Raw genomic sequence first — 25985 nt, forward strand, 5'->3', positions numbered from 1 at the left:
GCGCCACCATGCCCGGCTAATTTTTCTATATATATTAGCTGGCCAATTAATTTCTTTCTATTTAGAGTAGAGACGGGGTCTCGCTTTTGCTCAGGCTGGTTTCAAACTCCTGACCTCAAGCAATCTGCCCAACTCGGCCTCCCTGAGTGCTAGGATTACAGGCGTGAGCCACCGCGCCCAGCCTGTAAGTATATTTCTACTATTCGCATGATGGTCTCATGCTTTCGCTGGAGCTTAGGGCTATGGTTGTGATTATGTTTTTTTCCAAGTCTTATGTCTGGCCTCTGAGTTCCCACACTGATGCTTTTACCACGCAGGGAGATGAGTCTGTATCCATCCTATGTTGACGGGGGATAAAGCTCTGGGTTGCTTCCCATTAATCCCAGTTTCTTACGAGGCATGTTATAGCCTAGAAACCTGTTCAGTTGCAGCTCTCCCTTGAAGAGTACATGTACCAACAAGAGTCAAGGCATTTTCTATACTATAATAGCAATAGAGATATTTTACTTATTATGGAATTGATATCTGGAGTAATAGTTGAGGGAACTATTTTTAAATGAAAAAGAATCAACCCCATATAAAAACAAACAGGAAAAACCTCTCCAGTGTCCTGTGAGAATGGCATGGGAAGAGAACTGAAAGTAAAGATAGCTACAATATGTGGACAGAGCTTGAGGTCAAGGGTGTATAGATTTCTGAACAAGGGCAGGACAGTTAAATAGTTGCTTACTTTTCTATGTGATATAAACCTGAGGCTTCTTCGGAACTGTAAACAAAGCAAAGACACCTGCTACCTACCAACTTTAGCCAGAGTACATAACTGTTTTCTGTTCAAACTATCAATTAGTGTATTCATCCTTTGTTATAATTGAGTTTTCATAATGTGCCATGAGCTATACAGTAAGGCATCTTCACCAACAAGAGCCTTCTTCAGTGATTGAGTGATTACTTCTTGGCATTTAAAATAGTGTCATTTTACATCAAAAACAAAACTGGAGGTATAGTCTGGTGTTTGCAGAGTAGCATGGTCCTTTCTGTCCTTTTTTCCTGCCAAGAAAATTTATGATAACAGATTAACTTCTATAAATTCCATGGATTTGTGCAGAATACATTCCACAGGAGAAATCTTTTTAGGAATTCACTATGATTCCAAATGGGAATTACGGGATACTGTTGTTATTCCTTGAGATTCTTTTTTTCTTGATTGAATTAGGAGAACAAAATGCTTACTCACTGCCTTATTGTTGGAGTAGAGGCAAACAGCAATTCCAGATAAATGTGTAGGATAACACGTGTGGGATGCAGGTTGAAAAAATAGAAAATTTTACATATGCTGATTGAAAGCAGTTTTGAGCAAATAGTAAAGGCATCATTTCTTCATTAGTTCATTCCACGTTTATTTATTGGACGCTTACTTCGTGCCAGGCACCGTCCTGGGCGCTGGGAAGGGATATAGCCATCCATGAAACAGTCTGAGCTCACACTTCCCTCTCAGGTGGCCATAATAGGGCCCAGAACAGGTCTGGCTCATCCTCTTTTCATTAATTATTATTTTTCCACTCCCTGTCTCCAGGAGACAGTGCTGGCTTCCCTTTTTGTTTGTAACCGTCAGGCATGAGTCATCCTTTAACCGTGAGTATTGCAGAGTTGCAGAGCGCATTCCAGCCTAAGCTGTACTGCTGCCAGGGTCTCAGCCGGCAGCTCTCTGCCCGTCTGCTGACAATCGTGGTGGAGCAGTGAGACCAACTGCAGGAGGTTATCAGCTGGGGAAGGGAGAAGAGAGAGCACAGTACCTGTTTTCTGTCCATTTTTGCTTAGTGCAAGATATATTTAGGAGTTGGCAGCTTCATTCTAGGTGCCAATATAGCAGGCCATACCCCCTACCATTAGAAAGCCCTAAATCCATTTTTTTAAAAAAATGAATTTGTACACTATGAGCAAATAAGGTCAACTGGTCTCCTAAAAACAGTATTAGTCTTACAAATGGACTTGGCAGCTTTGGCTGGTGGTTCTGTTGCCTACACAGAATGGTCCTTTGAGGAAAATCTGAAATTTTATGTTAGAATTTTAAGAAAATCCATCAAAAAAATAAGCAAACAAAATTCTTCCTGAAATTTTTCTAAACAATACAGAGTTTGCACACCCACGAAGACATTAGGAGTTTGTGTACTTACTTCAGTTTTGAATATTTAGGCTTTCTTCCTCTAATAAGTTTGTTGTGTTTTTTTTTTTTTTCTTTTTAATAAAAAGAGGGTCTCACTCTTGCTCACGCTGGTCTCGAACTCCTAACTAAGTTCAAGTGATCCTCCCGCCGGTCTCGGCCTCCTAGAGTGCTAGGATTACAGGTGTGAGCCACCAAGCCCAGCCCCTACAATAAGTTTGAGTGATTGATTTATATCTTTAAAAAACATTTAGGGAAATTTTGCAATATAAAACACATTTCAACCTATAATTCTCTACTGTAATATAACTGTTTTCATTTCTTAGAATTCTTTTAGTCTTTATCTAATTACTATACATGTTTATATTGTTGGCATTTATGCCATTGTACGTAATTTCTTACTTACCAACTTTTTAAATATTCCTCACTGACGTAATTCGTGTTCTAGCCTGTGTGACTCAGGGTACTGAAAGGGGGTTTGTTTTGAATAGCAAGATAAGTGTCAGACTAGTCTTCCAACCAGAAATCATTCCATGCAATTTGTGCACAGATGAGACAGCACATTTCTGCTTGGTCTAGGCTTAGGCGGAGAGTAGGTAGATTTATGCAGTGTTTGTTCAAGTTACCAATGGTGACATGCTAGAAGCACTTTGCGCCTTAGGGAGTTCAAAGTGGCCAGGCAAATGGAGGTTATGTGACCTACCCCGAGAATAAAGCTTAGCTTGTTTTTAGGAAACAAGGTGAGACCTTTGTGCTTTGCTGAGGTTGGAAAAAAATTTAAAAAGCAAAACACGTAGCAAGTGTCAGTGTCGATAGAAAAGAGACACTAGACATACTAGGCTGGCATTTCCGACCCTTTCTTATTTAAAGAGGGGGATCAAAAAGGAAAAAGGCCCAGATTTTGATTTATTTTAGTCTTTTTATCAAAAATGCATACTGCTCAAATAAGGTGAGGATTCAATTCAGAGCTTTAGTATGAAAGAAATAAACAAAATCGCTTATCTCTTATTAGATTTCAAATGAAATAAATACTCAACATCTAATAACTGTCAAGGACACAGACTTGAGCATACCTGTGTTGAGTTCCTTTACAACTCTGTAGATGATAGAATTCCGTGGAAGGTTGATTCTGAATTTGCAGACCCTGCAGACATCAGTAGTTTGTACACTGAGGATGGTGAAACGGGCATGAGTCCCTAGTCAGCCCTTTCCATCTGCAGTGCCGGGCAAAGTAGGCAACTTCAGAGATGCAGAGGAGCATCCTCTGCAGTGGATGGAAATACATGCTCTTATGTACTTCAAAACTTCTTAGAAAAGAGGTATTACTAGAACACAAAGCAGAAAGTATAGCCTGGGAAAAGGACCTGTGGGAGGTTTGTTTCTAAATCAAAGATCATTCTTGAAACTCGCTGTAGGAACTTGGGCGTATTAGGATTGGGTTCAGTGGTGTGTGTGTAATAGACCATCAGAAAAACAAGAGGCTTAAACAAGCTAGAAGGTTGTTTTGTTTTTTTTTCCATCATGTAAAAGAAGTCTGGAGCTAGCCAGCTTTGTTTTTGCTTCATCATCCTAGCTCTGGCTTCTGCCATCAGGTTTGCCTTAGGGCTTCTGGATGACCACTGCTGCCCCAGCTGTCACATCTGTGCTCCATGCAGGGAGAAGGGCAGGGACAGAGGGCATACTTCCTGGTAGGATCAACCCCCCACTCTCCCAAAGAGCTTTCCCAGAAGTCCCACCCACTTTTTGCCCACCCCTATCTGTAAAGGACATTGCCTACGCCAATAATGCAGAGACTAAATATCGGATAGGCAATCCCTGGTCTCTGCCATTCCAAGTGTTCATATTCTCAAAGATACTATTAAGACTTGGGTGGCTAAGACTTTGGATACCTGCAAACTTTTATGAGAGGACTATAATGATGTTTGGTGAACCTGGCTTTTAGTTTGCTGCTTAAATGATTGGTTCAATGATATTGAGGACTGGCTAGGTGCAGTGGCTCATGTCTCTAATCTTAGCACTCTGGGAGGCTGAGGTGGGAGGTCAGGAGTTTGAGACCAGTCTAAGCAAGAGTAAGACCCCGTCTCTACTAAACATAGAATAAACTAGCGGGGCGTGGTGGCATGAGCCTATAGTCCCAGCTACTTGGGAGGCTGAGGCAGGATGATGGCTTGAGCCAGGAGTTTGAAGTTGCTGTGAGCTATGATGATGATACTGCACTCTAGCCCAGGTGACAGAGCAAGACTGTCTTACCAAAAAAAAAAAAAAACAAAAAAAACACAAACCAATATTGAGGACTTACTATGTTCTAGGCACTGGAGCTACAATAGTGAAAAAAATAGACCTGGTCCCTGCCCTACGTGTTTATAGACTAGTGAGGGGAAATGGGTTTTAATTAAGTGAATTATAAAAATGTTGAACATTAAGAAAGGGGAAGTAAAGAGTGCTTGGGATTGTGTAATAGAAAAGGCTCTGTACGGATATGCCGTGACATGCACATGGAGACTTACAGGATACTTGGGAGTTGGCCAGTTTGGAAAGGTGGGGATGGGGATGTGAGAGAAGGGCAAAGGGGGAGGAATGTTCCAGGCATACTCCTTCCCCATCTGATAACTTCCATAACAATTCCTTTTTCTTCCATTATTTATTTCTTCATCAGAGGGAAGAAATGGGAATGTCTAAGCAACAAAGGAAAGCAGGGACCAAATATTCTTTTTATCTGAAATGGCTAGAGGGACTGCCATCCTTTCTGCTTATTTGTTTTTTCACTGTCTCTGGATGAGTGCCTGCCTTCGTAGGCTGCACAGCGGGTGTTGGTAACCGAGGAAGGAAGTGGACAGATGATTGGGGCACACCGAGATCTAATTGCTCCATCACAGATCTGGATTTGGGTCTCGGTGTGGGACTTCGGGGAGGCATGGATCATTTCTGACCCTGAGGTGCTGACTGACCCTCTTCCTCTTCCAGGAAGTGGACATTGTGGTCGCACCGTGCCAAGGCCTCCGGCCCACTGTGGACGTTCTGGGTGACCTGGCGAATGATTTCTTGCCCGTGATAACCTATGCACTTCACAAAGATGAGCTCTCTGAGAGGGACGAGCAAGAGCTCCAGGAAATCCGAAAGTATTTCTCCTTTCCCGTGTTCTTTTTCAAAGTGCCGAAGCTGGGCTCGGAGATAATGGACTCCACCAGGAGAACGGAGACTGAACGATCACCTCTTTATCGCCAGCTTATTGACCTGGGCTACCTGAGCAGCAGTCACTGGAACTGTGGGGCTCCCAGCCAGGACACGAAAGCACAGAGCGTGTTGGTGGAGCAAAGTGACAAGCTGAGACACTTGAGCACGTTTTCTTACCAGGTGCTGCAGACGCGCCTGGTGGACGCCGCCAAGGCCCTGAACCTGGTTCACTGCCACTGCCTCGACATCTTCATTAACCAGGCCTTTGACATGCAGCGGGACCTGCAGATCACTCCCAAACGCCTGGAGTACACTCGCAAAAAGGAGAATGAGTTGTATGAGTCATTGATGAACATTGCCAACCGAAAGCAGGAGGAAATGAAGGACATGATTGTTGAGACACTTAACACCATGAAGGAGGAACTTCTAGATGATGCTACCAACATGGAGTTTAAAGGTATGTCCCACAGAGAGCTTGTTGGGGTGCTGGGACTGCAGGAGCCTCTAACCGTTTTCTAGCTGCAGATTGGGCACATTAATTCTTAAGGTTAAAGGAATCTCAGAGTAATTTCACCCACCCCACTGTTAACCAGCAAGAGCCGACCTTAAAGCATTTAGCCAAGGTGGCCTGTCTTGTTCTCAGAGACCTTTCTGGAAGAGTCCACTGTCATTCCTTCCCAAGACCATTAGCCCAGTTTTTCTTAAATTCATCCTAATAGCTCTCTAACCTCCACTTTCTGTCTGTATCCCCTTGTCCCCAGTGAGGGGACTGTCTAATTCCTGAGCCCATTAAACCCTGGGCCCAATTAAGCCCACTCTTAATTTCCATGTTTTACTGTTTCTTAATCTGTTCCCAGTTACTGATGCCACCTTCTTCCTGATACCCAGCTGCAAAACCTCAGCATGGTCTTAGCTGTCTTCTTTCGCTTGTCTAATCAATTGCCAGGTACTGATGAGTTTTCTTCCATATTTTATACCTACCTTTTCTTTTCTGTCTTCTTTAGTCTAACTGAACTATTGTCACCTAATCTATGTTCCCTGACCTCTTTTTCTTCTTTCTCCAGCTTATCTTTATTGGTTCTGATTCCTACAGAGTAAGTTTAAATTGCTCTGCCTACTGTTAAAGACTTTCCAAAGCCTAGCCCTTTACCAACTTTTCTAGTCTTATTTTCCATTGTGTACCTTCCTGTAATTTCTATTTTGGTTGGTCTTAACTGCTTACAGTCCAGCATACACTCCCTTTACCTTTCCTTTGCCCATGCTCTGGCTTAAACCTGAAATGGCTTTTATTTGTGAGTTTCCAAATCCTACCTACCCTCCAAGGCTCTCCCAAATGCTGTTTTTCACAAAGTCTTCTTTAATTTTCGTAGGTAGTAACAGTTGCACTCATCAGAATTCCCACAGCATTTCATCTGTAGCTTATCCCTGGCATTTCGCTGTCTGCCTTTTATTATAGTTATTTATATTTTCCTGTTTCCTAAAATCCTAGACTTAAAGGAGAATAGGATTTGAATAGTGTACAGTACATCTTTGGAGAATGAATGAGTTTGTGATTGATGGATCTAGCTAAGTCACACTTATAAATACAAAGGAAATATAGTTGACTTTAGTAGGCATAGGATGCCTGATTTTTTGTAGGTCTTTCTAAAGATGAACAAAGAAGAATTCCCCATTGCAGGGTGACGTTGCTGAGAAATGCTCATTTGCAGTGGATATCCTTGGAAGTCTTCTCAATATTGAATTAAAGATGCTGGCATTACAGCATGTGTGATGAAGGGAGGTAGGGCAGCTAGGTTGGGCAGAGGATGAAATATTCGATTGTCTGTTATTGCCCATGTTTGGTGTTTGGGATATAGTGGTTAGCTAAGCAGACGTGGGAGTAACTGGAACAAATATTAATAGATCAAATGTCTGGCTCTGTTAACTACATTATGAATTTATAGATATACAAACTGTACCAAATTGATCATTATTGAATATTACACATCCTTAGGGCTTGTAAGGGTATATTTCAAGGAAAAGAATTCCTAGAAGATGAATAGTTAGGCCAAAGGGTATGTAAATTTTTCTTGGTTGGTCGGTTTCAAATTTTGATAAATATTGCCAAATGTCCTCTGAAGAGTGGCACTAATTTAAATCTTTTTAAGAACAGATATTTTTGCAGATGTTTGATTTCTCTTAAGTTCTTCTGTCCTTCGTTTTACAAAATGGGTTTTCTAGTGCTAAAAGGTAGCATGGCATGGCGGGGGCAACAATTGAGTTTTATTTTTTTTATTTTTTTATTTTTTTATTTTTTTTGAGACAGAGTCTCACTTTGTTGTCCAGGCTAGAGTGAGTGCCGTGGCGTCAGCCTAGCTCACAGCAACCTCAAACTCCTGGGCTTGAGTGATCCTTCTGCCTCAGCCTCCCGAGTAGCTGGGACTATAGGCATGTGCCACCATGCCCGGCTAATTTTTTATATATATATCAGTTGGCCAATTAATTTCTTTCTATTTATAGTAGAGACGGGGTCTCGCTCTTGCTCAGGCTGGTTTTGAACTCCTGACCTTGAGCAATCCGCCTGCCTCGGCCTCCCAAGAGCTAGGATTACAGGCGTGAGCCACAACGCCCGGCCTGAGTTTTATTTTTTATTTATCTAGTAATTGATTAGTAAAAAACTCCTAACTCTTAGATTATTCTCCCTGATATGCTAGGCAGTACAAAATTTTGCAGAGATCACCACCTTTGGGATCAGTGAGCTTTGGATTCAAGTGTTAGCTGTATGTATTCCTTCTTAACTGTACCATCCCCTTTCCCATGCCCACTTTGTCCTCTCTTTGAGGCTGTTTCCTGGTCTATAATGTCCACCTGATATAGTATGAAGATGAAATTAGATTACATATATAAAATGTTGATTATAGTGCCTTTCTTGTAGTTTACACTCAATAAATGTTGTTCCTCCCCTCCTATAAATGTGACATAAAAGCTGACAAAATCAACAGGCTCATATTAGACTTTTTTTTTTTTTTTTTTTGAGACAGAGTCTCACTTTGTTGCCCAGGCTAAAGTGAGTGCTGTGGCGTCAGCCTAGCTCACAGCAACCTCGATCTCCTGGGCTCAAGCGGTCCTCCTACCTCAGCCTCCCGAGTAGCTGGGACTATAGGCATGCGCCACCATGCCCAGCTAATTTTTTGTATATATATATATTTTTTAGTTGGTCAATTAATTTCTTTCTGTCTTTTTTTTTTTTTTTTTTTTTAGTAGAGACAGGATCTTGCTCAGGCTGGTTTCGAACTCCTGACCTCAAGCAATCTGCCTGCCTTGGCCTCCCAGAGTGCTAGGATTACAGGCAGGAGCCACCATGCCCAACCTCATATTAGACTTAATTGCTCCTTTTCAGGGTCTTAGCTGCTTCAAGTAGTTGAGGGTTACATAGTGCCTGGTCATGCTGAGAATCAGACTTCGTCAAAACCATGTTTTTTTTGTAGCTGTCATCATGGTAGTTCCATGGCTGTGATTTGGACAGTGCCTTGATTTAGTGTGTGCTCATCGCTAACTGACTTATTCTTTGATCCTGTAGATGTCATTGTCCCTGAGAATGGAGAACCAGTGGGCACCAGAGAGATCAAATGCTGCATCAGACAGATCCAGGAGCTCATCATCTCCCGGCTCAATCAGGCAGTGGCTAACAAGCTGATCAGCTCAGTGGATTACCTACGAGAGAGCTTTGTTGGAACGCTGGAACGATGTTTGCAGAGCCTGGAGAAGTCTCAGGATGTCTCAGTCCACATCACCAGTAATTATCTCAAACAGGTACACAAAGAATGGTTGTTAAGACACTATATCACACACCTGTGTCCCAGCACACACCTATGGTCCCAGCTACTCGGGAGGCCAAGGCAGGAGGATTGCTTGAGGCCAGGAGTTCTAAGTTGCAATAAGTATGATTGTGTCACTGTACTCCAGTCTGGGAACAGAGAAAGACTTTGTCTCTTTCAGAAAACAAAAAGACACCACATCATGGGTGACACATGAAACAATTTACACACAAGCACAGCTTCAACTTGGCCAAGAATTTCCCTTTCAACTTTTTGCCAATCTAGTTTGAATTTTGTCTTTTTGTCACATGACCACTGCTTGTGGGAGGTGCTGGTGAGCTGTAAAATTGTGATTAAGTTGATGCATTTAAAGATGAGGTCAAGGCCGGGCTCGGTAGCTCACACCTGTAATCCTAGCACCCTGGGAGGCAGAAGTGGGTGGATTGCTCAAGGTCAGGAGTTCGAAACCAGCCTGAGTAAGACCCTATCTCTACTAAAAATAGAAAGAAATTAATTGACCAACTAAAAATATATATACAAAAACTTAGCCGGGCGTGGTGGCACATGCCTGTAGTCCCAGCTACTCAGGAGGCTGAGGCAGGAGGATCACTTGAGCCCAGGAGATCGAGGTTGCTGTGAGCTAGGCTGTTGTCACAGCACTCACTGTAGCCTGGGCAACAAAGTGAGACTCTGTCTCAAAATAAAATAAAATTAAATAAAATTAAAAAAGTAAAGATGAGGTCAAAGGGCCTAAATAGTCACAAAATAGATGATTAACTTGAGCTGACTCTGCATATATCTTGAGGGATAAATTTGGAAGCCCTGAGTCTGGACTGCATTCTTGAAGTAAATATCATTCATGGCATTTTTGAAATAGCCACACTGCTGAGGGCATATTTTCTTTTGCGTGTTCTCTTTCAGATCTTAAATGCTGCCTACCACGTTGAAGTCACGTTCCACTCGGGGTCCTCGGTCACCAGGACGCTGTGGGAGCAAATCAAGCAGGTAGGGGCTGCGCAGAGAGATGGTTTCCTGCCTCTAGTGGCCCAGTGAGTCCCAGTCGCTCCAGCAGAGAACAGACATCTAGGCTCTTCTGTTAGGGGAGGGTGGCCTTTTACTCTTGTTTGCCTGCCTGGGAGGATTCTGGTTTGTGCCTATTCTCAAATAATTATTATTATTATTTCTCTCTCTCTCTCTCTCTCTCTCTCTCTTTTTTTTTTTTTGAGACAGAGTCTCGCTTTGTTGCCCAGGCTAGAGTGAGTGCCATGGCGTCAGCCCAGCTCACAGCAACCTCAATCTCCTGGGCTCAAGCAATCCTCCTCAGCCTCCTGAGTAGCTGGGACTACAGGCATGCGCCACCATGCCCAGCTTTTTCTATAGATATTTTTAGTCATTTAATTTCTTTCTATTTTTAGTAGAGACAGGGTCTCATCAGGCTGGTTTCAAACTCCTGACCTCGAGCAGTCTGCCTGCCTCGGCCTCCCAGAGTGCTAAGATTACAGGCGTGAGCCACCGTACCCGGCCTCAAATAATTATTGACAGTGTTCCCTTTAACTCTTAAAAGTTGCAGGTTTAAATGACATTTTATGTTGGGTGTTCTTTATAGACAATTTAAAAAAATGGTTTTATGGAGCTGTAAGACTCTACCTTACTAGCTTCTTCATATTTATTTTTACCAGTTTAAATGTCTTTTCAGAACCAGGCTTTGTTGTTGCCAGAGGCCACAAGTGTGGTTCCTGTTCAGGAATTTGGTCTGGCTCTCATGTAGCGTTATTTACTGACTTGAGAAAAAGATTTATCGGGCACCCCTTGGCACTGAGTGTGACGTCTTGAGGGTTTGTGAGCACGTAGACTGGGCCTAGTATTCTCTGCTGCTTTCCTCCAGGCTAAGCCCTAATTTTGAGGTAGATGGAATTGGAGAGGAACCTTGGACTTCATACAGCTCCTGTCTTAAGAGCCTCCTCCTAACGAGTGTATAACCCAGAAAGGAAGGGCAGTGGGTCTTTGGGGTGATTCTTGTCTCCCATTCCTCAGTGATGTCACGGTCCTCCTCCTGGCAGATCATCCAGCGTATCACGTGGGTGAGCCCACCCGTCATCACGCTGGAATGGAAGAGGAAAGTGGCTCAGGAAGCCATCGAGAGCCTCAGCGCCTCCAAGCTGGCCAAGAGCATCTGCAGCCAGTTCCGTACTCGGCTCAACAGTTCCCATGAGGCTTTCGCAGCCTCCTTGCGGCAGGTTGGTGTGTGGGAAAGGAGACAGAGCCTCATCCACAGGGGAATGTTTTGCTCTCTGCTCTTCCTATAATTTTTTAAAAATCATCAGTATATTTTCATTCTGTTCTGTTACAAGAAGTTTCATCAGTAAAGTTTTCATGCAGACATTTTTCTAACTCTAGGGAGAATAGAGGGAGGTCAGTTAATTTCTCCCCATTTCAGTGAGTGAGGGAATAAAATAGAGAAATAGGATTTTATTTTGAGTTTACGTAGCCTTTTAGGAACGAACAACAGAAGGGCTGACTGTCCAGCTTCCATACTGTTTCATAATTATGTGACATCTGCTTGTCTGTTCAGGAGAGGAGTGTGTGTGTGTGAGTGTGTCAGGGCAGGGAGTGGATAGATGAGATGATGCATCCAAGAGGAAAAATTATTATTTACTGAGAGTCTACTATGCCAGTCTCTGTGCTAAACATGTTACATGTGTCTTATTTAATTCTCACAATTATCCATAGGGGGTAGATACTGTTATCTCTATATAACAGTTGAGGATGCTGAAGCTACCATGTTTCCCGGAAAATAAGGCCTACCCATAAAATAAGCCCTAGCAGGATTTCTAAGCATTTGCGCAACAGAAGCAATCACTACCCCGAAAATAAGACCTAGTGATGGGCATGGCTATGCAGCGCGTCTGCACAACCTATGCATTTTGTCACAGAGGGGGAAAAAAGATGAGCAGCCCTTCTCGTCTGCCCCGTGAGAGCTCTATTGCTCGACATGAGAGATTGGGGCCAGTGGTTCTAAAGGAAATAGAGTCGCAAGAAATTCAGGATGGAATTCAGGGTTTAGAGAGTTAGGATGATGTTTCAGAAGAAGACAACTTAACTATATTTGAATAAATGTAGATTGTTGTACCATACTTAAAACAAATAACACATCCCCTGAAAATAAGCCCTAGGGTATCTTCTTGAGGAAAAATAAATATAAGACCCTGTCTTGTTTTCGGGGAAACACAGTAGGTACTTAATAAGCCATACTGTTTTTTTCCTGTTTCCCTCCAGCTGGAAGCTGGCCACTCGGGCCGGCTAGAGAAAACTGAAGATCTCTGGCTGAAGGTTCGGAAAGATCATGCCCCCCGCCTGGCCCGCCTTTCTCTGGAGAGCCGTTCTTTACAGGACGTCTTGCTGCATCGTAAGTCCTTGTTTTTCTGCAAGTAAAGTGGAGGAGGGCTAATGATACCTGACATTTTTATGCCCAGCCTTGAAGAATCCCAGTGTCTAAAGCAGCTTCCCTGCAAAGCTGCCTAAACACTTAACTGATGTGGTTTTGAATTCTTGTTTGGTCCTGCCATTTATATAGTTCAAATAACATCATGGAAGTTTATTTGGATTAAACGAGTTGGGTTACTTTCTGCTGGTTTAGAAGGACACCAGAATTTCGTTCCCTGGCATGCTTACCACTTCCTGGCCTCTAGGCAGGTCCACGTCTAAGAATCTCACAGGGGTTGCTGATCAATTTCTCATCCATCCTGCCTCATCTCTGTCTCTACACCTTGTAGGTAAACCTAAACTGGGACAGGAACTGGGCCGGGGCCAGTACGGTGTGGTGTACCTGTGTGACAACTGGGGGGGACACTTCCCCTGTGCCCTCAAGTCAGTTGTCCCTCCAGATGAGAAGCACTGGAATGATCTGGCCTTGGAGTTTCACTACATGAGGTGGGTCCTGGTCTCATTCATCTCTGCGGGAAAGATCTAGAGAAGCAGCCAGCATCCTGGTATAAGCTACAGCATGCCTGTCTCTCCATACCTCAGTTTCCAAATGTTATAGACAAGTATTTCTGCGTCTTGGCCAGCCATGTGGTCCTTTTAAGGCCTTTACTGTCTTTGCTTTCTGTTGCCCCACCATTCTGCTTTCTCAGACTCACCGCTCCATTGAACTTTCTCTTTAGTCTTTAAGGCCTTATCAACTATTTGATTCCATGATTCTTTGTCCTTCTTGAGAGAGGCCATTCTTTTTGCCTTCTGTCTGCCCTGAGGGCCATTGTGTCTGGATCTGAACTACACATGGTCGTGAGGTTATTCTTTCCTAAATTTGGCATGTCATGTGGGATTGCAGCCCGAGTGTTGTAGCCCAGAACTCTCTGCTTCCCACCAGGTCTCTGCCCAAGCACGAGCGCTTGGTGGATCTCCATGGCTCAGTCATCGACTACAACTACGGCGGTGGCTCCAGCATCGCTGTGCTGCTCATCATGGAGCGGCTGCACCGGGACCTCTACACAGGGCTGAAGGTGAGGCCAGGCAGGGGGAGAGCAAGACCCAGCTGGCAGCCAGACCCACAGGTTCCTTTCTGGCATTTCAGCCCTTTCTGTTTGTCCAGGGCTGCTAGCTTGCATAAGAGATCATTGCAGTAGTCAGGCTTATCGCACTTACTTCCAAAAAGCCTTAAAGATTTCTCAGAACCTATTTTATGCCCCATTATACATCCAGAATACTGTCATGTATCACTTTGACCCGCAGTGGTAGTGGTGGTAAAGATCTCAACTCCGTAGAAGAGCAGGAAGGCCTCCTATAACTCTGCTCTTCTTTCTCTTTTTTTTCTCCCAGTGGATAAAGCCAGTTTCTGTTGTTCAGTCAACAGATATTTATTAGTGACTGTTTTGTACAAGGTCCTGTATTAACACTATTGGGGAATAACAAAAAGTGTAACTGTCAGGAGCTTTTAAGAGAACCGTAGTCAGTGAGTATCACAAGAAGATGTGGAGTTTGCGTCTGGCAGGTAGACCTTGAAGGGTAGAGTTCGGCAGTTGGGAGAAACAGGCCATACAGGGGGAGGAAAGAGCATAGTGCCCAGAGCATCTGAAAGCCACCAAGGTCACCAGGCTCGTTGGAACAGCCAGTTTGTTTTGGGAATATGGGGCGATAATGTGCAGAGAGATGTTGGGAACAAGTTATACAGGACTCAAAATGTTAAGGATTTCCATAGAATTCAAATTCTGTTGTAGACAATGAGAAGCTACTGAAGGATTTTATTTGAGTGAAGGTGAAGCCCTCAGTGGGATGTTGAGTTTCTCTCCTCTGAAACAACTACCAAAAGGGGACTAAGGAGGTTTCTTTTGTCTGTTCCCTGCACTGGAGCTGAGTAGGAGAGAAACGCTGACCTCATGAGGAGTTTCCGGGTAGGCCCCTCCTCACAGCGGCCTCTTGTACCAATCCATACCGAGGCCTCCAGAGGTAGGGCAGAAGGAACCTCAGAAGCGCTTCCAGGGGTCAGGAGGAATCAGTAGAGTCAATACCGTGAAGAAAATGACTCCACACAGTTTTCCCTCTTCATTTCGGAGGAGTTAAGCACAGCACTGTCTGATGCTTTTCTGCAAGTGGGCTTGAGAACCTCATTGAGCTTTGGAATGAATGATGTGACATTTTTAAGAATTCAGGAGACCCTAAATTGAAGTAATATGAGCAACTTTGATATTTGAATTCATAAAACCAAACCTGGGCTAACCAGGCCTATAAAGCAATGGAAGTCAATCTGCCTGAGGGACTCAGGAATACTTACTTTGAGCTTCAAAGGCAGTTCCAGTTTGGTGTTGTTTTCTTTTTAGAGACAGAGTCTTACTCTGTCACCCTGGCTGGAGTGCAGTGGCATAGTCACAGCTCACTGTAAACTTGAACTCCTGGGATCACACGATCCTCCTGCCTCAGCCTCCCAAGTAGTTGGGACTGTAGGTGCCCACCACCAGACTGGCTAATTTTTCTTTTTGTAGATGGGGTCTTGCTATGTTGCCTAGGCAGATCTCAAATTCCTGGCCTCAAGTGATCCCCCCACCTCAGCCTCCCAAAACCCTGGGTTTAAGGTATGAGCTACCGCACCCAGCCCAATTCCAGAGTTTGTTTAGATATTAGAAATGAGCCCATGCCTCAGTTGTTTGCTTATACGTCTCCTAGTCATATTTGGGGTTGTCCAATTGGCCCGACTGCAGCCTGTGAGTGATTTGATCTGACTCTGTCTCCTTTCCAGCTTGTTCTTTGCTTTCCTCCTACTTCCTTCTCCCAGCTGCTTTCCTCTCCCCCCTTTTTTCATTCACTTTTCTGTCTTCTTGTACCCTAGGGCAGTCAGCCTTTTAGTTCCCCACAAAAGGAATCTCTTTTGGTTCAGGCACATTGAATGGAGGAGTTACCCTTTTCGTGACAAGCTCTTTTGTCTCCCCAAGGCTGGGCTGACCCTGGAGCCCCGTTTGCAGATTGCACTAGATGTGGTGGAGGGAATCCGCTTCCTGCACAGCCAGGGACTGGTCCATCGAGACATCAAACTGAAAAACGTGCTGGTGAGTAAGAGCCATTGCCCGAAGATGACACCCTGCCTCCGTGGGTGAAGGGACCTTATGGAGGGCACACGTAAGTGGAGGTCTGGTCCTGGGAAAGGTCCATAGGGAAAGTAGTGGAGTTAACAACATAGTGATGGATGGTGTCTTGGACTTAAAGCTTAGGCAGTACTTTCATCATAGACCTAACTTACGTTACATAAGGTTTTTGCCCCTACACTGTTTTGAAAAAAATCTTAAATTTATAGAAAAGCTAAGAGTGGCACAGTAAAGACCCATACTCCCTTCACCCAGATTCACACTGAATGGAGACCAGGCTGGTGTCAAACTCCTGTCCTCAAGCTGTCCTCCTGCCCCAGCCTCCCAGGTGCTGAGATTACAGGCATGAGCCTATCTGCCCAGCCTAAAATCTGAAACTTTCTGAGTGCTGACTTGACACCCAAAGGAAATACTCACTGGAGCATTTTGGATTTGGGGTTTTGGATTAGGGATGCTGAATCATTAGGTATAACATGAATATTCTAAAATCCAAAAAAATATGAAATCTGAAACACTTCTGGCCCTGAGCATTTTAGATAAGGGATACTCAGTTTATAATGGGAATGAAGCTGGAGGTAGGGAGATTGGAGGCAGGGTTTATTGAGTATGGCCGTGCACCATGTGACATTTCAATCAGTGATGACCACGTATGTGGTAATGACCTGTAAGACTATAATGGAGCTGAAAAATTCCTATTGCCTGGTGACGTCATGGTGCAGTACATCTCTCACGTGTTTGTGGGGATGTTGGTATAAACAAACCTGCTGTGTAGGCCGGGCGCGGTGGCTCACGCCTGTAATCCTAGCACTCTGGGAGGCCGAGGCGGGCGGATTGCTCGAGGTCAGCAGTTCGAAACCAGCCTGAGCAAGAGCGAGACCCCGTCTCTACTATAAATAGAAATTAATTGGCCAACTAATACATATATAGAAAAAATTAGCCGGGCATGGTGGCGCTTGCCTGTAGTCCCAGCTACTTGGGAGGCTGAGGCAGGAGGATGGCTTGAGCCCAGGAGTTTGAGGTTGCTGTGAGCGAGGCTGACGCCACGGCACTCACTCTAGCCTGGACAACAAAGCGAGACTCTGTCTCAAAAAAAAAAAAAAAAAAAAACCTGCTGTGCTGCCAGACATATAAAAGTGTACAGCACGTACAATTATGCATAGTGCATAATACTTGATAGTGATAAGAAGTGACTACATAACTGGTTTATTTATTATACTATTATATGATATATACTGTTTATATGATTAAAAAGTACTACTTCTACACCTGTAATCCTAGCAATCTGGGAGGCCAAGGTGGGAGAATCGCTTGAGGTCAGGAGTTTGAGAGCAGCCTAAACAAGAGCAAGACCCCACCTCTACTAAAAATAGAAAAAATTAGCCAGGGGGCCGGGCGTGGTGGCTCACACCTGTAATCCTAGCACTCTGGAAGGCCTAGGCAGGAGGATTGCTCAAGGTCAGGAGTTCAAAACTAGCCTGAGCAAGAGACTCCCATCTCTACTAAAAAAAAAAATAGAAACAAATTAATTGGCTAACTAAAAATATATAGAAAAAATTAGCCGAGCATGGTGGCACATGCCTGTAGGCCCAGCTACTCGGGAGGCTAAGGCAGAAGGATCACTTGAGCCCAGGAGTTGAGGTTGCTGTGAGCTAGGCTGATGCCACGGTAGTCTACCCTAAGTGACAGAGCGAGAGTCTATCTTAAAAAAAGCTTATAGAGCAAAGACAGAAAGAAAGAAAATATTTTTGTACAGCTGTATAGTATTTTTATGTTTTAAGCTAAGTACTATTACAAAAAAGCTAGTTTTAAAAATTTAAAAGGTTTATAAACTAAAAAAGTGACAGTAAACTAAGGTTAATTTATTATTGAAGAAAGAAAAAAAATTTTTATAAATTTAGTGTAGCCTAAGTGTACTGTGTCTATAAACTCGACAGCAGTGTACAGTAATGTTCTAGACCTTCATACTCACTCACCGCTCACTCACTGACTTACCCAGAGCAACTTCCAGTCCTGCAAGTTCTATTCTTGGTAAGTGTAAGGTTTTTCGGCGGTGGTGAAAAGAAAAGAGACACAGAAAGAGAAAGAGTAGGGGGGCCAAACCACGTGGCTTTATTATACACTCGTGGACGAGGTTCTGGGGCCCCGAGAGAGGGGGCCCCGGAAGTCGCTGCAGTTTGAAGGGCTGAGGCCTTTTATACCCTTTGGGCGGGGCTAGGGACTTGTGGCGGGAAGAGCTGGGATTCTCTATTGTGACCTTGGAAGGTCATTGAGAAAAAGGAGGGGCTGGAGGTATTGTGGAATCAAGGAGCGAATCCAGGTGGAGATCTGGGTGTGGTTCCTCTCAGTGGGGCCTGGCAGTTTGTCCTTGGCAGGTCAGGTCACTAAGCGTTTTCTTTTTCCATCTAGGGAGGGGAGGGGGCCCCTGCCACCAGCCTTACAGTAAGTGCTCTGTACAGGTGGACCATTTTTTACCTTTTATAGCATATTTTTACTGTACCTTTTCTGTGTTTAAATATGTTTTAGATGCTTAAATACTTACCACTGAGCTACAGCTGCCCGCGGTGTTCAGTACAGTAACATGTGGTACAGGTCTATAGCCTTGGAGCACTAGGCTGTACCATATGGGCTGGGGGTATAGTAGCTGCACCATCTAGGTTTGTATAAATATACTCTATGATGTTTGCACAAGGACAGAGCTGCCCGATGACTCATTTCTCAGAACATACCCCCATGGTTAAGCAATGCATGACTGTACCACGTTGAGGTGCCCACTTGAGCTTGGATATGCAGCGGTGCTGTGCGCAGGACCAGAGACAGGGTGACTCTTGCCCTGCTTTGTTGGCAGCTGGACAAGCAGAACCGTGCCAAGATCACTGACTTAGGATTCTGCAAGCCGGAGGCCATGATGTCAGGCAGCATTGTGGGGACGCCAATCCACATGGCCCCTGAACTTTTCACAGGTAAGGCTGGAGGGACAGGGGCAGGATTGGGCAGAGCTCGTTACTCTAACCCTGTGTGCTACCCCTCGGGCTAAGTATTAGGTCATTAAAAATGAAATGTCCAATTTCGAATCAAAAGTGTAATTTATATCTCAAATAAGAAGCGGTACAATTAATCAAAGTATGCACCTAAACTATCGACACCGTTTTTGCCATCTTAACGGTAGCTTGTTCACGCCAGCAGTGAAGAAGCCTGGAGGCTGGAGAGGGGGAAATAATGAGGAAAATCACAGAATGGACATCAGCATGACAGTAAAGAAAGCCACTTAAAGAATGGTGGTAAACAAGGTTAGAGATAAAATACACCGACCTCGAAAGTCCCACAGAGGAGTTAAGGCTTGTTGTGCAAGACTTAAGGACCTACTGAGTTTTTGAGCAGGGGAGAGATGAGGAGAAAATGTTTATGGAAGATGAGGTCAGCAGTAGTAGGTAGAGAGGATTTGATTGGAAAGAACCAAGGTAAAGGGACCAGGTAAGTAGTGGTTGCCTCCAAGATTGGGTTGTATTAGTGATGAAACAAAAGAAGGGTGACAAATTTGAGATCAATTTAGAGGAAGAATGGGCAAAATTTTGTTATTGACTTGATATGGTTGATGAACAGGAAAGAATGACTAAAAGATGACTCAGGTTTTGAGCTCAAGTGGATAGGGAACGGTTGTTCCATGGCTAGGAAAGATGGAAAGGTAGGTGCAGGTCAGTCGTTACTATTGGTAAGAGTTGAAATTAAAAATGTATGTGACGTTCTCCCATTTTGTACACAAGTCTTCCCCCAGCTCTTCACTGAGTGATACACATAATATTAGGTGTTAGCCAGACAGTTATAGTCCTACCGACATCTGAACCAAATAGTCGTCATTTTTCTATCCCTAGATTTACTTTTTTTAAAAAAAAATTCTATTCACACTGCTATTATTCTATTTTGGCTACTGCATATTTAAATTCCATCGATTGTTTCTACTGCAGTCTACCCTATTGCTGTCAGAACCCTCTTTCTAAAATGTTAGGTCCTTCGTATCACCTCCTGCTCTAAAACATAAATGACTTCCTGCTTCCCACTAATCCAGACTCTTCTGTCTGACTTTAAAAACTCTATATTCCAGTAACACCTTACCCACCCACCTGTGTTTTTCAACTTTATTTTCCTAATACGACCTTTCGGCTTAATTTTTTTGACTGTCCCATGAAAATGAAAGGCCTCATTTTTCTTCTCCTTTGTCAAATTCTAGTGTTAGCTCTCTTAATATCTAGCTTTGACTTCCCAATGTTGTAGTTTATTGTATTGTAAAGGGGAGTTACGAATGTGCCCTGCCTACCTGACAGGGGTGTTAGGAGAGGTAATGGATGTTGACAGCTTTAGAAGAAAACCATTTAAAGACCTCTGCAGGTGCAAGGTGGCAGAGATGCCGCTGCCTTCCTCTCCCTGGCTCACTGCTTTCCGTCTTGTCTTGCCATAGGGAAGTATGATAATTCCGTGGATGTCTACGCTTTCGGAATTCTTTTCTGGTATATCTGCTCAGGCTCTGTCAAGCTCCCTGAGGCATTTGAGAGGTGTGCCAGCAAAGACCATCTCTGGAACAACGTACGGCGAGGTAAGCGCTACCAGCACTGCTTTGTCCTGACTTCCCTGGCAAGAGCAGGCTGAGCCCAGGCACTGCCACAGGGGCCTCAGATCACCCTCCCTAGTCGCTCCACCGCGGGGCCAAACGCACATGAAAACCATCGTGGAAGCCAGTGAAGACGTTTAAGCGAAGCCTTTGCTTCCAAACAACATTCTATTGAACTATCTCAAAAAGCCTTCTTTAAAACTTCCAATTCTTGGCCAGGCACGGTGGCTCACACCTGTAATCCTAGCACTCTGGGAGGCCAAGGCAGGAGGATCACTTGAGCTCAGGAGTTTGAGACCAGCCTGAGCAAGAATGAGACCCCATCTCTACTAAATATAGAAAAATTAGCCGGGCATTGTGACACATGTCTATAGTCCCAGCTACTCGGGAGGCTGAGGCAGGAGGATCGCTTGAGCCCAGGAGTTTGAGGTTGCTGTGAGCTAGGCTGATACCACGGCACTCTAGCCCGGACAACAGAGGGAGACTCTGCCTCTGTCTCAAAAAAAAAAAGAAAAAACAAACTTCCAATTCTTCAACTTTTGGTTCTAAAATGCACTTAAAGCTCATTGCATTCTTTAGTCTCCTGAGCCCCAACTGCATAATGAGCCTTCAAGCTGGTCATGCCATCAAGACATTGTGTTGGGTCCCTTCTCACTGTGATCTTCTTTCCGTGCTCCTTTCTCTAGGGGCCCGCCCGGAACGGCTTTCTGTGTTTGATGAGGAGTGCTGGCAGCTGATGGAAGCCTGTTGGGATGGAGACCCCTCAAAGAGGCCTCTCTTGGGCATTGTCCAGCCCATGCTCCAGGGCATCATGGACCGGCTATGCAAGTCGAATTCTGAGCAGCCAAACAGAGGGCTAGATGATTCTACTTGAAAGCAAAGACCTTTCTCTTTCATTCTCTATTTCTTTCCTTCCCCTCACCTCTTGGCCATGGGGAGAATTTGACATTTATTCACTATAGGGCACTTCCAAGGGAATTGGTGCTTGCTGGGCAACTTGAGGCCTTCCGGGCAGAGGTGACTCCAGGACAGTGAAGAGTTGGAGGACCGAGCATATTCGGCAGTTCACTGAAGCCCCGAGCGATCCGTTTAGCAAAAGAGTGTCTAAGCCATGTGAACGCTGAGGAATGTGACGTTCTGGCCTCGCAACTGAAAAGGAGGCGAATGTAACCACCATTGTCTACTCACTGTCTATGTTTGTAAGACAACAAGTGGGACACTGCAGTGGCAATAGTATTAAAACCCATCGTTTTCATGATGCGAGCTAGGAATAATTTGGTCAGAAATTATTAGAAAATTTTAGCTTAGTTCTGGGATGATGAGAACATAGGGACCAAAAAAATAACTTACCGATGTCTGGTGCCTGCTCTTTGCAACCAGGGATGGCAGGTTCCAGCAGTCAGAAGGCCAGCGAGGGAGATGGACACAAAGCTGTGTGCTCCTCCCAGCGCCAGTGTGTTTACATGTATAGAGCCAAGTGTCCCTGGTTTTGGGGGGAAGGTTTCACTGTTACATCACCAAGAAGCCAAAAGAAGACGCACACACACATACACATAGATATATTTATAAGCTGTTGGATTTTGAGTTACCGCTAACCCCAGAACAGAATCTGTTCTACCCTTGGGTCTTGGGTCTCTCTTTTTTTTTTCCCCCCTTCTTTTTGTCTCAAGGTAGGAAGACTCCAGATAACATGGTACTTAGGAGTGAGTGTGCGAGCAAAACCAACCCAATGTGAAATATTTGGCTGAGACCCGAGAAATGGGAAGTGATCTGGAGGCCATGGCCTGCATACAAACCTAGTGAAAGGATACCAGCTTGTTTTTAAAACTTAACAAAATCAGAAATTATTTTTGTGTTTGAATCTAACACACTGATGTTTTTAAAATTTTATCAGTGAGCTTTTGAACCAAGGTTTCTTTTGCAATTTTATTCTTTCTTTTCACCTTATTTTAAATATAATCTATTAGAAGGAAAAAAGAACCAGACAGAAGGAAAAAAGGCTCCCCTGGTAGCTCTCTGTGTTTGTAACTCACCCCTATGTGTGAGTACCTGGGAAGGTCCCCTGCCCTGGAGTTGGAGGTGGCATGATGGTCTTTTGCAGAGTTCCTCATAAAGGAACATAAAGAGAGAAACTCCGATTCCAGGCAGAGGAAGGGGAGCAGTTTAAGCATTGGTGCATCTCAGATCTTGACTTCAGGCCTTTCTCAACCAAACTGGTCCATTAGATTCAGAAAAACAAGTAGAAAAACACAGTGGAGGTGAGTAGCCTCCCTCTCTCTGCCTAATCCCCAGGAATTGTGGTCTGGCCCCTGTACCCAGCCCTAAAATGTGTGAAACAGGTCCACCGTGGCTGTATAAAACAAAATGAGTGGCACATTTGTTGCTGGGATTTTCTAGGGTTGTTTGTGACAGAGTGTCCATCCCTTAAATATTAACAGTATAAATGGAGTCTATAATAAGTTTTTCATATAACTTTTAAAGTTCAGTTTTAACTCTTTGGCTGTCCTGGGCTCTGATAATGAAATATTTGAGCATAGTAGCCCCTAAGCACTTGAAGCTTCTCAGAAACTCCATGTAGCACTAAAATACCTTTTTACTTGCAAATGATAAAGTAACTGGCCCAGTGTTTTTGGGTTCTGGGCATTGTTTTGGTTCCAGCATTGTTTTAGTAAAATGTTTAGTTGTCTCTTATAATTTTTAACACCTATTTAACTATAGGTCAGGTTCCTCTGTTCTTCTCAGCATTAATTCAGCTGCCCTTCTGGGAACACGATGGGGCTTCCAGGAAGCCAGGTATCAAGTTAAGAAAGGAGGGATTAGGCCGGGCGCGGTGGCTCACGCCTGTAATCCTAGCACTCTGGGAGGCCGAGGCGGGTGGATTGCTCAAGGTCAGGAGTTCAAAACCAGCCTGAGCGAGACCCCGTCTCTACCATAAAAATAGAAAGAAATTAATTGGGCAACTAATATATATATATATATAAATCAGCCGGGCATGGTGGCTTGTGCCTGTAGTCCCAGCTACTTGGGAGGCTGAGGCAGGAGGATGGCTTGAGCCCAGGAGTTTGAGGTTGCTGTGAGCTAGGCTGACGCCACGGCACTCACTCTAGCCTAGGCAAGAAAGCTAGACTCTGTCTCAAAAAAAAAAAAAAAAAAAAAAAGGAGGGATGAGTAGTTTTCTACTTGGTGAAAAATCATTGTAAGTCTGTTCTGTATGAAATTTCAAGAAAAGTCTTATATAGTTCCTGTTTCCAGACTGCTTTCTTTTAACTCTAGCTATAGTCAGGAATCTGTGCTTGCATTGGGGAGACCTCATGCCTAACATGCTTTGGAAGTCTTAGCTCAAACCCCAATTCACACATGGGAGGTTAGATTTTTTTTTTCCCTACTCAGCATCCCTTTTCACTTTATCTCCAAGGCTTAGTCTGCTATCAGATACCAGTTTTCTAGCAGATTCCCCACAGTTTTTTGCCTGGTGGAGAAAGGGAGGGACTAATGTATGTAAGGAGATGAGTAGTTGTGTTATAGTTCATTTTTTAAAAAAAAGTATTGCAAGAAAAGGTGCAAAATATTCCTGAAAGTCTCCAAGCCATCCAAGTCCACATATGGGTATTTGGGGGTGTTATTTAAATACTCAGCAGGCTGAGTGCAGGAATTCGTGTGTATAGCATGTGTATACTTTGCTTTTGTTTTATAACATTGTCAGCTAATTTGGGGTTCTTTTGTTCCTTGGCACCCATTCTTATTAAAGTGATGGAATGCCACGAAATGTACTGTATTGTATATTACCTGGGAAGACACTATTCAAAGAAGTCTGGCGGCACTCAGGCTGTAGAGAGGGCTCAGTGTGGCCAAAGTCCTGAAGATTTTACCTCCCGGTTTTGGTTGTCCACGTCCCCAGGTGGTGAAGCGAGACTGTGGCTGGGGGAGGAAGAAGCAGGGCATGAAGGAAATGACCCTTACCGTGTTCTCTTCTGTCCTTCTGATCAGCATAATCAGGGCAGTTTACCCCAGCACAAAAATGATGATTTGGCCATTTTTGGTGAGCCTGAAGTGAGTGTGGTCACTCATTTTGCGCCAGTCCTGAGCAAAAGGCCGTCCTGCAGAGCAGTCAGAAGAAATGGCTGACCCTGTGCCTGGAGAGCTAGTGGCAAGGCCAGTCTGGCATGAGGGAAGAAGCCTGGTCGCTTCAGTGAGGTTTCCACAGGCATGCCCTGGTTCCCTGAACCTCTAGCGGGAGTAGCTTATTGATTGAGCAAGCCTTTCGCCTCTCTGGGAAGCGGGGACTGTGCTGGATGTTCCCAGACCAAAGAGAGTCACTTTTGACTACATCATCTTCAAGGGGACAGCCTGGGCAGAAGCTTCTCCTCATTTTTAACACTAAAATCCAAGGAAGCCGTGGAGGAAAGGATCCATTCCTACTGCAGGTAGAAACGGGAATAGTAGAACTCTCAACTAGTAAATACATCTTTGTATCTTTGCTTGAACTGCCAAAGGAAGGGTCACAAAGTGTTTTTCCTGATGGGAGAAGTGGGTCGGGTTGCAGGGCTGTGGAGTGACAACTGCACTGAATGACACTTTATTTTTTGGCTTTGGCTTATTATTTAGCACTGAGAAGCCCAGGGGAATTGGTGAATACAGTAGCACTTTGGGAAATTAAGATGCCCTCTGGCCTTACTTTGGAGAGAAGGCAAGCTTGGTATTCTGTGTGGCTAACTGGGAAACCTCTGTGGTCCATTTTGCATCAGAGTGGGATTAAGAGCCCTGGAGGAGATTGCCAAAGGAGTTGTTGCTTGCTTTGAGTTTTCAAAGCTTGCCTTTTGGATTTGCTGGATCAAATAATCCACTTTTTAAAAGAAAAAAAAAAAAAAGGTTTATCCTTCTAAATATGGGAGTGGGGTGGGTAGCACTGGTCCAGTGTTAAAGCGGGTAAGGAGGGAGTGGCCTACAGACTTGTTTTGCTAACTCCCTGGAGGCTTCAAGTAGCACTACTGTTCTTAAAAGGGTTTTATTTTAACTTCATCTGCTTTGTGAGCATCCAGTCCAATTGCCATTGCAGAGGCTGTGTGAGAACACCTGGCAGTGAGGAAGCCACCTTGCCCAGATGGTTGAAAAGAAAATTGGCCTGGACAGCTTGTCGTCTTTTGTCATTATGTAATGTGTTTTTTTTTTTTGTTTGTTTTAAAGGACTAATGTGTATTACAGTGTTAAATAAAAGTGTAACATACTAAGTGTATAGAATAAAAGTGCAATAACAAAAAAAAAATTACTTTGGCACAAACTTCAGTCTTCATATTCTCTGTGTTCTTGTGCTACCTGGCTCTATGCATAGTATTATTCCAGCAGGACCTTGGTAATTGTGTGTATTTTTAAGAGACGCAACTCTGGGTTAAGTCTTCACTTAGTACAATTTTGAATAGTTGGGTTTGGTTTTATAGCGTATTCTATATACTTGGGAGACACAAATACCCAATGTGCTGTACAATAAAGATCACATTAACCTTTTAGGTTTACATCTCTTTGGCTTTGGTGTTCCCTTACCTCACTGCCCACGTTAAGAGGATGTTCCCTATTTCGTTCCATTTCTGTTGTGATCTGCAGTCAGATGTCTCCGTTTGCCTTAGGGGAGATGGATGAAACATGCTACGCCCGGATCAGGCGCCCTCCTCAGCCTGATA

At 44.1% G+C, this 25985-nt stretch overlaps 1 protein-coding gene across 2 annotated transcripts in view; it reads left to right on the forward strand.

Moving 5' to 3' along the window:
* Nucleotides 1–24076, forward strand: part of DSTYK (dual serine/threonine and tyrosine protein kinase) — a 55484-nt gene extending 31408 nt beyond the window's left edge. For both annotated transcript variants that reach the window (XM_012759711.2, XM_012759701.2), the window contains exons 3-13: nt 5126–5792; nt 8895–9127; nt 10054–10137; nt 11193–11369; nt 12409–12538; nt 12906–13062; nt 13502–13634; nt 15558–15671; nt 18553–18667; nt 20161–20295; nt 20997–24076. In XM_012759711.2, coding sequence (XP_012615165.1) covers nt 5126–5792; nt 8895–9127; nt 10054–10137; nt 11193–11369; nt 12409–12538; nt 12906–13062; nt 13502–13634; nt 15558–15671; nt 18553–18667; nt 20161–20295; nt 20997–21184 — 2133 coding nt within the window. In that variant the 3' untranslated portion in view covers nt 21185–24076. The remainder of the gene's footprint in view (nt 1–5125; nt 5793–8894; nt 9128–10053; nt 10138–11192; nt 11370–12408; nt 12539–12905; nt 13063–13501; nt 13635–15557; nt 15672–18552; nt 18668–20160; nt 20296–20996) is intronic.
* Nucleotides 24077–25985: the final 1909 nt, after the last annotated feature.

Source organism: Microcebus murinus, chromosome 23 (assembly GCF_040939455.1).
Source record: "Microcebus murinus isolate Inina chromosome 23, M.murinus_Inina_mat1.0, whole genome shotgun sequence".
Lineage (NCBI taxonomy): Eukaryota > Metazoa > Chordata > Mammalia > Primates > Cheirogaleidae > Microcebus > Microcebus murinus.